Here is a 12,335-nt window from a genome sequence, read left to right on the forward strand (position 1 = left end):
GATTCTTCATTGTTGACTGCTTTGATAGATGTGAATTAATAAGCAGTATATGGGTGATAAATTACGAAATGCATCTAAATCATATCTTTATATATGGCAGTTGTCAAACATATTTTAACTATATAAACAAGTGAATGACAGAATAAAAAGTGAAAGATCTTATCTCTATTTCTTTCCGCTATTAAACAATGGTTCATTTGAACTGATTGTAACTGTCTTTCTATGCATTTTAGACCAGGTGAGAGTGAAAGAGCAAATACAAGAACTGAATGAAGTGGAGGAGGAACATCGTAACTTTACAATTCAAAGAACAAAAGCCAAAAAGAAGCACACCTGCACTCAGTGTGGAAAGAGTTTCACACAGAAAGGAACTCTTAACACACACATGAGAATTCACACTGGAGAGAAACCGTATACATGCACTCAGTGTGGAAAGAGTTTCACACGGAAAGGACACCTTAACGAACACATGAGAATTCACACCGGAGAGAAGCTGTATACATGCACTCAGTGTGGAAAGAGTTTCAGACACAAAGGAAACCTTGACATGCACATGAGAATTCACACTGGAGAGAAACCGTATACATGCACTCAGTGTGGAAAGAGTTTCAGACACAAAGGATCCCTTGACATACACTTGAGAATTCACACTGGAGAGAAGCTGTATACATGCACTCAGTGTGGGAAGAGTTTCACACACAAAGGAAACCTTGACATACACATGAGAATTCACACTGGAGAGAAACCGTATACATGCACTCAGTGTGGGAAGAGTTTCACACACAAAGGAAACCTTAACAAACACATGAGAATTCACACTGGAGAGAAACTGTATACATGCACTCAGTGTGAAAAGAGTTTCACACACAAAGGAAATCTTAACAAACACATGAGAATTCACACTGGAGAGAAACCGTATACATGCACTCAGTGTGGAAAGAGTTTCACACGGAAAGGACACCTTAACGAACACATGAGAATTCACACTGGAGAGAAACCGTATACATGCACTCAGTGTGGGAAGAGTTTCACACACAAAGGAAACCTTAACAAACACATGAGAATTCACACTGGAGAGAAACTGTATACATGCACTCAGTGTGAAAAGAGTTTCACACACAAAGGAAATCTTAACAAACACATGAGAATTCACACTGGAGAGAAACCGTATACATGCACTCAGTGTGGAAAGAGTTTCACTAGTGAATCAACTCTCAGTTATCATCTGCTCATGCACTCTGGAGAAAACCCATTTAACTGTGATCAGTGTGGTAAAGATTTTATTTCATCATCAAATCTAAAAAAACACCTAAAAGTTCATTCAGATGAGAATCCTTATGTGTGTTCGCTCTGTGGAAAGAGTTTTTCACGGCTGGACAATTTTAAACATCACAAGAAAACACATAATGAAGTGAGAGGTCATGTGTGTTTGGACTGTGGGAAGAGCTTTACTAGAGCTGACTGTCTGAAACAGCACCAAAGAATTCATACTGGAGAAAAACCTTATAAGTGCTCATATTGTGACAAGAGTTTCACTCAGCCTGGAAACCTGAAAGTACACAAGCGAGTTCACACTAGAGAAAAGCCGTACTACTGTATTCAGTGTGAGAAGAGCTTCAAACATAAAAAAAGCCTTCTGACTCACATGAAGATATGTCGTAAGAAGTCGTCACAATGAGCAACATTTCATTTTCATGTCAAATACATTCAAGTAAATGGTGTGAGATGAAGAAGATATGGAGTTGCTTCCAAAAGCACGATATCATCTAGTTCATTGTTTCTCAACTGGTGGGTCGCAAGACCGTTTTGAGAGGGTCGTGGAGTTTGCAGTCAAAGAAACAAAAACAAACATAATTCTATGATTTTATGATGCGAGGCTTTTATTTTGAAAGACTAGCATGAAAGCTATTGAGACTTCTGTCTAACTCATTTAAAGGTGCGATGTGTGAAAATGTTGAGTATCTATTAACAGAAATGTACTATGACATCCATAACTATGTTTTCAGTGGTGTATAAAGAACTTACTTAATAAACCGTAAAGTTTTTATTACCTTAGAATGAGACATTTATATCTACATAACATCTACATAACCGCGGGCACCCTCTTCTATGAAGGTCTACATATTGTGACGTCATGTTTCTACCGTAGCCGAACGCGAACAAACAGCGCTACAGAGTGCGTTTCATCACTACCTTGTAAGAGAAGCAGCAGAAAGCTAGAAGCTACAGTTGCTGCAGTGAATATGGTGCAAAACGCATTTAAACACCATAAAAATTTAACTTTCATATATTTTAGATTCATTGCACACCAACTGAAATATTTCAGGTCTTTTATTGTTTTAATACTGATGATTTTGGCATACAGTTCATGAAAACCCAAAATTACTATCTCAAAAAATTAGCATATTTCATCCGACCAATAAAAGAAGTGTTTTTAATACAAAAAAAGTCAACCTTCAAATAATTATGTTCAGTTATGCACTCAATACTTGGTCGGGAATCCTTTTGCAGAAATGACTGCTTCAATGCGGCGTGGCATGGAGGCAATCAGTCTGTGGCACTGCTGAGGTGTTATGGAGGCCCAGGATGCTTCGATAGCGGCCTTAAGCTCATCCAGAGTGTTGGGTCTTGCGTCTCTCAACTTTCTCTTCACAATATCCCACAGATTCTCTATGGGGTTCAGGTCAGGAGAGTTGGCAGGCCAATTGAGCACAGTAATACCATGGTCAGTAAACCATTTACCAGTGGTTTTGGCACTGTGAGCAGGTGCCAGGTCGTGCTGAAAAATGAAATCTTCATCTCCATAAAGCTTTTCAGCAGATGGAAGCATGAAGTGCTCCAAAATCTCCTGATAGCTAGCTGCATTGACCCTGCCCTTGATAAAACACAGTGGACCAACACCAGCAGCTGACATGGCACCCCAGACCATCACTGACTGTGGGTACTTGACACTGGACTTTTGGCATTTCCTTCTCCCCAGTCTTCCTCCAGACTCTGGCACCTTGATTTCCGAATGACATGCAAAATTTGCTTTCATCCGAAAAAAGTACCTTGGACCACTGAGCAACAGTCCAGTGCTGCTTCTCTGTAGCCCAGGTCAGGCGCTTCTGCCTTTGTTTCTGGTTCAAAAGTGGCTTGACCTGGGGAATGCGGCACCTGTAGCCCATTTCCTGCACACGCCTGTGCACGGTGGCTCTGGATGTTTCTACTCCAGACTCAGTCCACTGCTTCCGCAGGTCCCCCAAGGTCTGGAATCGGTCCTTCTCCACAATCTTCCTCAAGGTCCGGTCACCTCTTCTCGTTGTGCAGCGTTTTTTGCCACACTTTTTCCTTCCCACAGACTTTCCATTGAGGTGCCTTGATACAGCACTCTGGGAACAGCCTATTTGTTCAGAATTTTATTTCTGTGTCTTACCCTCTTGCTTGAGGGTGTCAATGATGGCCTTCTGGACAGCAGTCAGGTCGGCAGTCTTACCCATGAGTGCGGTTTTGAGTAATGAAACAGGCTGGGAGTTTTTAAAAGCCTCAGGAATCTTTTAGAGTGTGTTTAGAGTTAATTAGTTGATTCAGATTATTAGGTTAATAGCTTGTTTAGAGAACCTTTTTCATGATATGCTAATTTTTTGAGATGGGAATTTTGGGTTTTCATGAGCTGTATGCCAAAATCATCAGTATTAAAACAATAAAAGACCTGAAATATTACAGTTGGTGTGCAATGAATCTAAAATATATGAAAGTTTAATTTTTATCATTACATTATGGAAAATGATGAACTTTATCACAATATGCTAATTTTTTGAGAAGGACCTGTGTGTATATATATATATATATATATATATATACACACACATTTAGCTTTTTTGTTTGTTTGCTGCATGGTTAAAAAAACAGTATATAGCCTATATTTGTTAAATCATGGGGTGCGTCGACACTCGCAACCACACGCGCCTAAAGACATATTTCGCTGAGCAAGCACAATGAAGCAAGTGAAAAAGAAGTAGCTATTGTGTGGGACCATTTCGACAGAAAGGGCGACAAACTTACTTGCAAAATATGCTACGCGGTATTAAAATAGCACTAGGCCTAGTGCAAGTACAATGCAATCACTGCTTCACTGTATAAAGTGCAAAAGAAACTACGAGCATGCAACGTCGTTACAATGTAAATTAGTTAGTCACGGAATAAAAGTAAAATACCAATAAATCACGTGTTAGCTGAGAAGGATTTGCATGCAGGTATGATTTCCATTCTATTCACCAGGAGCTGTTTCATTAACAGTTCTTGTTAGTATTTTGTATTTACCATGGTAAGTGTCGTTTCCATAACCCAAAAATGTCACTTTATTTTCACTTTGTGTTAGTTTTTTATATTTTTAAATGACTGTGGTGGTTCATATCAACATTGTATTAACAAAAACTAGTTTGGGACTGCTATTGCTAATTGCTTTAGCATAGTCCTAATGTTTTTCTTTACTATGAGTCATTCTTACAATTTATGTGTATGTTAAGTAAAGGGGGACAGTACTTGTGTGTGTTAACAATTTTTGTGTAAACATGTATTATAATATGCCTATATTAAATGTAAATTGTGATAATCGTAATTAATAATCGCAATTACAATTTCAAGGGAATAATCGGCAATTATGATTTTTGTCATAATCGTGCAACTCTACCCGCCAGTGTGGTGGATAACCTTTTGAGATTTACTTGCCAAACGGAAAATCTACCCGGATTTGGCGCTTGGCGGGTGTTAATTTCGGACCCTGAGCGCCCCCGCATGGACAGAGACATGTTACTGCAGCCAGTCCAGAAACTGGAAGTAACCATACTGTGCCAATTCTCCCCCTATTGGACATTCTCTGCTACACCTCAGATTTGGTCCTCTTAAAAGGCTGAAAAATCTCCTGAGCACGGTCACCGCCTTCCGCCATTCCTTCTCGAATAAAAAAACTCCAACATTGCGCGCTGCGCGCCTGCGTCAGACTGTTGCTGGCTGGACGGGATTTATGTTATTAAAATCGCGATAATCAAACACGGTTTTAATGATAATTACATTTTAAATGATAATACTAACCGCCAGTACATTTTGTCGTGGTTTATAGTGAAACTGGTAATCCTCCCATCTCTAGTGTGTTTGTGTGTCCTCTGTCAATAAACTGCAGATGTGGTTAATTTGTGTCGCTAATTGAAATCTGCTATATATTTAACTTTACAAGACAAAAAAAGTTGACAACCTATTTTTCTGTAATTTCATTTGTATAATGAAATTTCATAGACAAAATCATTTATTATCCGAATTACCAGATTCTCTCGTTTAATTCTGTAGTTACCTTCTACACAAAACATTATTTTCAAAAAAAAAAAAAAAGAAAAGAAACGAGGCTGAAAGTAGTAAGTATTAGTAGTAGTGAAAAGGTCGTTTTTTTGAACAATGATTTTATGACAGAAAATGTCGTCACATGGTGCAATCGAATCGCCATGAGCTCAGGAATTTTGTCGATAGGCCTTATGGTTCAAAAGTTATTAGCATAATAAAAGTGAAATTTTGGACAAGTGGTGGGGCTAGAGGCAATGAGTTAGAGACACCAAAATTGGTGTATTCAATGTTGGGACTGTCCTCTATCAGAATGCCAAACCAAAACAACTTTCCCGCAAAAGGTTCTATGGGCTGCCATAGACACCCAGTCGGAAGAAGAAGAAGAAGAACCGGAACAGATACAATAGGTGCCTCCGCACCTTCAGTGCTTGGCCCCTAAATATGCAAGGAACTTGGAAAGTACTAAACAATATTATTTAAAAAATGAATAATAAACGAGAGTGTCCAAGTTATTTCACAAATGATAATGAAGTCCTTATTAGAAATCCAAATCAGATAGTAAATGAAATCAATGATTATTTTGTTAATGTTGGTTCCAATCTGGCAAAAGGTATTATCGCATCAAAAAGTAGAAACATAAAGAGTTGTGAAAATATTAGTGGGAACTGTTCCTCGATGTATGTGTCTGACATTACCAAAACTGAAATACTGGAGATTGAATGGTTTTAAAAATAAAAGCTCAACCGATTGGAAAGATATTGATATGAAACTAGTTAAGAACATAATCCATTTAATATTAGAACCCCTGACCTATATCTTCAATTTGTCCTTTAAATCTGGCGTGTTTCCAGATCAGATGAAAATTGCAAAAATTATTCCAATTTACAAGATTGGTGATAGTCATTTATACTCAAACTATAGACCAATTAAATTATCTCAATTTTCAAAAATACTAGAAAAACTTTTTCTGAAGAGGCTTGATAGTTTCCTAGAAAAATGCATGACATAAGTGACGATCAATATGGATTCAGTCGAACGACTTCAATGGCAGTTATTAAATTAGTTGACTATATAGCATCTGCATTAGACAAAAAGTATTCTACTTTGGGTGTTTTTTTTCTACATATATATATATACATAGCGCTTTTAACAATATAGATTGTTTAAAAGCAGCTTTACAGTGATAATAGGAAATTAAAGTAACAGAGATTGTTTTGGCTTTACAGCAGCTTTAGAATAAAGTTATTGTCCAGCTAAAGTTAGTTTTGATCAGTGGTTCTCAACTGGGACATTTTACCATGGTCATTAAGCTGTGACTGACGCACACACACACACACACACACACACACACTTACTTAAATACTTATTTTGATGAGTTGAAGTCTTGTCGACTTGTCGAATGTTGTCGACTTACAGATCATTTAGTTTTTTGTTAATAAAAATAAGTTGGTAGAGCCACCAAAAATAAAGTGTACAAAATAACACATAGTGAAATAATGTGAAGTGGCATTTTGGGGAAACAGAAACAACAGTAAATACACAATATAACATGAACTATTAATGAAACATATGGAAACGTCTTCTGATGAAAAGAATGAACATCATTCCTGCACGCAGATCCTTCCCAGTTAACACACGACCAGTTACGTAATTTATTGGTACTTTTTGGTAATTTCATGACGTACTAATTGACAACATAACTACGACACTCTGTGCGTCATTTATTTATTTATTATTATTTATAATGAAGTGATGATATCCAGTGCGCGCCGTATTTGCAGTATAACGGCTGACAAGAAGTGACAAGACAGGAAAGTGTGTATTCCTAAGGTGAGAGACTTTTTATTTCATGACAAGTTATAAAAATAATATTATAATAATGACAATAATCTCTGAACAAAGATACTGAATCAGGAAAACACGTTTTTCTCAGTTGCTTTAAAGGAGTCTGACAGAAGTCTCAATAGCTTTCATGCTAGTCTTTCAAAATAAAAGCCTTGCATCATAAAATCATAGAATTATGTTTGTTGTTGTTTCTTTGAATGCAAACTTCACGACCCACTCTTTTGGAAGCAACTCCATATTTTGTACATCTCACAACATTTACTTGAAAGTATTTGACTTGAAAATGAAATGTTGCTCACTGTGACGACTTCTTACGACACATCTTCATGTGAGTCAGAAGGCTTTTTTATATATAAAACTCACACTGAGTACAGTCGTACGGCTTCTCTAGTATGAACTTTCTTGTGTGATTTCAGGTTTCCAGACTGAGTGAAACTCTTGTCACAATATGAGCACTTGTAAGGTTTTTCTCCAGTATGAATTCGTTGATGCTGTTTCAGTTCACCAGATGTAGTAAAGCTCTTCCCACAGTCAAAACACATATAATCTTTCACTTCATTGTGTGTTTTCTTGTGATATTTAAAACTGTCAGGCCTTGAATAACTCTTTCCACAGAGAGAACACACATAAGGCTTCTCATCTGAATGAACTTTTAGGTGTTTTTTTAGATTTGATGATGAAATAAAATATTTACCACACTGACCACAGTTAAATGGTTTTTCTCCAGAGTGAATGTGCAGATGATGACTGAGACCTGATGCATGAGAAAAACTCTTTCCACACTGAGTGCATGTATACGGTTTCTCTCCAGTGTGAATACTCATGTGTGTGTTAAGGGTTCCTTTCTGTGTGAAACTCTTTCCACACTGAGTGCATGTATACGGTTTCTCTCCAGTGTGAATACTCATGTGTGTGTTAAGGTTTCCTTTCTGTGTGAAACTCTTTCCACACTGAGTGCAGGTGTGCGTCTTTTTGGCTTTTGTTCTTTGAATTGTAAAGTTAGGATGTTCCTCCTCCACTTCATTCAGTTCTTGTCTTTGCTCTTTCACTCTCACCTGGTCTAAAATACACAGAAATACAGTTAGAATCAGTTCAAGTGAACCATTATTTAATAGCGGAAAGCAACAGAGATCAGATCTTTCACTTTTTGTTCAGTCATTCATTTGTTAATATAGTTAAAATATGTTTGACCACTGCCATATATAAAGATATGATTTAGATGCATTTCGTAATTTATCACCCATATACGGCTTATTAATTCACATCTATCAAAGCAGTCAACAATGAAGAATCAAGAATGGACACCAACCTGTTTGTTTCTCAGTATCTTCATGTTTTATTCTGGATGGTTCTGGATCACTCATGTCTTCAATCTCCTCTTTAATAAACTCCATCTTTAACAGTCACACAGATTTCAGCTGCTACTCCTGGAGTTTGTCCTTCTCTTGTAGGATGATGGGAATATTCCCAGTATTTATTGGTGAATTGTTGTGGGAGGGGCTTCACTGCAGGTGTGAACTGTGATCACTGTTTTTATCCAATCTGCATTTAAAAAGTACAGGGCCATCATGTTTAACTGAGCTGCTGAAAAACCTCTTTGTCTCCAAAAGTTACCTATTTTCAGCTCATTCATTATGGTGATGTCTGAGATCTTCAGTAAATTGGCACATTAAATCGTTTTATTGGTGTCAACAGGCTGAAAGTATGAGGCGCCACGTAGGATTTAAATCAAACTTCGCTTATCAATACATACATAACACGTGCATATACACCTATAAAGTACTCGCATATACATGTATACTATTGGATGTTCAAAATACATATATGAAATACACGTGCACACTAATATGAAATCCATACCAATACATATTATGTTAGTAATGAATGCATATACACTTGTGAATAACTTGCATAGTTTAGTAACATGTATAAAATGTCATCCCAATAAGTTCACACCTCAATCCAGATGGCAGTAATGGACTTTGTTTGCAAACTGCCAATAAAAAAACACAGATGAAGAAGAAGTGCCTCATTTCTATTGCCCTGTCAAAAGAAGGAGAAAAAACAGATCTCAAGTTTTGGTTGGGCAATAGAGAATGTTGCTAGAGAAACGGAAGTTAATACGTTAAGTTTAAGTCCAACGGTAGCATATTTGTGTGTTCCTCCTTGGATGCTTGAAGAGGTAGCAATAGATCTAACGCTACTGGAAGAAAGAGAGAATGGGATTACCATAGATAACTGTACATTTGAAATGTATGTGGGAGGAAAATATGGAAATAATATTAAGATACAGATGCATCAAAAAGAAACAAGAGAGTAGGAGTGGCATATGCAATCCCTGAATTAAAACTGACTAAAGGGTAAGTTTGGCGTTTTACAAGTAAAGCCCTGTTTTAAGATCGTTTCTGATGAAATCGAACGGTTAAGATTAAAATTTGGACACATGCTGCTGTCCCGAGAATTTTAGGTTTTTGTGTTAGCACCCCCCCCACCTATACAATGGTTTCATAGGGGCACTGGAACAATCATTCATATAAACGCATTAAACTTCAGTTTACAAAGACGTGAAACTCACCGAGTGGTCTGGGGTGTTCACTGATATGCTCACGCAAAAATCACTGCAAAAGATGCTTTCCAACAGGTGTTTTACCATTCGTTGTAAAACTATGGACCTACTTTTCCAACGCCTCACAACCGGACATTCTTCCAAAAACTACGATAAAACCTGTTGGAAAGCATCTTTTGCAGCGATTTTTGCGTGAGCATATCAGTGAACACCCCAGACCACTCGGTGAGTTTCACGTCTTTGTAAACTGAAGTTTAATGCGTTTATGATTGTTCCAGATAGTTATATGAATGATTGTTGTCGTTCACACGACGACACTGGGACACTTTTTTCCCAGTGTTCAGCCGTTTTTATCGTCATCATATCAGTGTTGATAGACCAAAATAAAACCATTCAAATATCAAGTAAATAAGTATTGTGATACTTGGTGCCACAGTGACACTCTTGTCCCAAAAAGTATTGCTATACAACGATACTCAATATGTTGTCCCACGGTGAGTCATTTTTCCCTGTTGCACCTACACAAAATTTGACGGTTCCCCCACCTACCAAATCCCACTGGCGGTAATGCACCTAAGAGTTGTTTGCCAACCGCCAAAAAAAAAGAAAGAAGAAGAATTTAATTTTTGTTTTGCCCTGGTGAACATCTCTGAGCGTTTCTTCGTGTGTAATTATCTTCCCGTGAATTTCTCTTGGACTGTTTATTCTCTTCGGGATTCTTTGCTGCCTGCTTGTGTTCCGACCTTTTACCATCGTGTCAATTCTCAACAACAAATGAAATTACCATTTTTACTGACAATGTGTGATTTTGTGAGTAAAAGGTTTCTACAGATCCAATAATGAAAATGAACTGTGAGATTCAGATAAAGCAAACGTATAGTGAAATAAACTTGAGTTATGTGATGTTAGTTTTGTGGAAGTTGTTTTTGAGTTGTAACATTCTGACTTGTCATTTAGCTGTCAGTGTAAGGCAGTTCTTTGTCTCTATAAAACAACAAAAACGTCCTGTGGCCTGTTGCACAAAGCCGGTTTCAGTTGCTAATAGATAAAGTTCGAGATTAGTTTGAGCAAATCTAAAGTTTGAGGCTTTTTCGGGCTCAAGAAAGTGGACTGGTTTTTAGTTGTGTTCATCACCATGGTAACTTCCGCTACACGGCTAAGCTGTACTGGAGCAGGTTTTATTCTGGGTTAGAGATCGCAGACCAAAACTGGACCAATCATTGCAGTGACATGGGAGTGTTGCATATGGGTCAGCAGCAAAGACAACATTAGCTGAATTGGACATTGTGCAATCGTGTGCTTTAAGAATATGCTTGTGGGCAATCAAAACTTCTCCAGTATGTGCACTTCAGGTTGAGGGAGGTGAAATGCCATTGTGGCTTAGACGGAAACAATTGTCAGAAAACTATTGGATAAATCTTAGAGGGCACGAGGATAGTCATCCAACAAAAAAGGTGTTACAGAAGTGCTGGGAAAAGGAGAGAAGAAAGAAAGAAAGTTTTGGCTGGACAGGTGATTTAATTGCAAAAGAAAGGGTGTATTAAGTGTATAATAAAAGATTTGCTGTGCTATGGCAGCAATTCTCAAACTGTGGTCCGCGGACCACTAGTGGTCCGTCAGGGTACTGCAGGTGGTCCGTGGAAAGGCAAAATAAAATATAAAATATTTTTTTACCTTCATTTTACCAGGAAATTCCCATAAGAAAATAAAAAGTAAAAAGAATATGTAGGCCTATATTGATATAAAATTTAAATTAAATTGTCAAGTTATTGTGTGATTACTAAAATAGGCTAGTGGCGCTCGGCCGTGACGTTCAAGTTCAGTGCCGTAACATGGATCGGTGGATAGCAACAGGTTCTTCATCAGGGCTCTCAAGTGTCACACATTGAGCGTGACAGTCACTCATTTCGGTCCTTTGTCACGCACTCCCGCCACACGTATTTCTCACGCAGAAAAACTATTTATAATATATTTAATATGCCGCAGCTCCAAGAATTTCTCTGGCCGCTCCGCTCTAACTATGGAACCGGCAGGAATCAAGCGCGTCTCCCCTGGTGTTGTTAGTCGAGCTACACAATAACCAATCAGAAAATAGCACGATTGTATCTGGGTAAGATTTAACGCAACAACCAATTAATTTTTTTTTTTTTAATTGTCATGAAACCACCCCATCTACCCCCATCCTGATTATGCCCTCGAGCGCTTGAGTAAATAAATAAATTAAATATGTGGCAGCCGTTGTGTGAAGTAAACTTTCTTTTAACAAGCCTGTTGTGATGACCAGTTATAGTTTTAGTGCTAGTAAGCCTATTTAGAGGTGCGGATTAATTCAGGTAGGACTGTGTGTAGACATGTTTTATTATGTGTATTATGAGTTGGTCCGCGAAAATTCTTGATTACAAATAGTGGTCCACACACACAAAAAGTTTGAGAACCCCTGTGCTATGGCCTGTTAAACCAATTTGGACTTTGGAAATTCCGAACGTTGATTTAGAGCTTCTATCAATTACAGGATGTAACAGAAATATAGATATAACCAATGTATAAATATAAGAACAAGTATAAAGACAGTATTCAGATTTTTACAGATGGGTCAAAGGACCTACAA

General features: G+C 37.7%; 3 protein-coding genes across 3 annotated transcripts in view; 2 read left to right on the forward strand and 1 right to left on the reverse strand.

Moving 5' to 3' along the window:
- The window catches only part of LOC143715491 (uncharacterized), a 659,702-nt gene that overhangs the window by 393,438 nt on the left and 253,929 nt on the right, over window positions 1–12,335 (forward strand). The gene's annotated exons all lie outside the window — the stretch shown is intronic.
- LOC143716536 (uncharacterized) overlaps window positions 1–12,335 on the forward strand; it is a 66,165-nt gene that overhangs the window by 233 nt on the left and 53,597 nt on the right. Inside the window, exon 2 of the mRNA XM_077209087.1 lies at window positions 234–1,675. Coding sequence (XP_077065202.1) covers window positions 234–1,675 — 1,442 coding nt within the window. The remainder of the gene's footprint in view (window positions 1–233; window positions 1,676–12,335) is intronic.
- Window positions 7,143–8,805, reverse strand: LOC143715480 (uncharacterized). The gene is made up of 3 exons (XM_077207314.1): window positions 8,471–8,805; window positions 7,943–8,221; window positions 7,143–7,562 (listed from the first exon to the last, which is right to left on the reverse strand). Coding segments are annotated over exons 1-3 (366 nt in total). The 5' UTR covers window positions 8,556–8,805; the 3' UTR covers window positions 7,143–7,560.

This window comes from Siphateles boraxobius, unplaced genomic scaffold (assembly GCF_051911475.1).
Source record: "Siphateles boraxobius isolate OS27281-9 unplaced genomic scaffold, OSU_SipBor_1 6, whole genome shotgun sequence".
In the NCBI taxonomy this organism is placed as follows: Eukaryota; Metazoa; Chordata; class Actinopteri; order Cypriniformes; family Leuciscidae; genus Siphateles; species Siphateles boraxobius.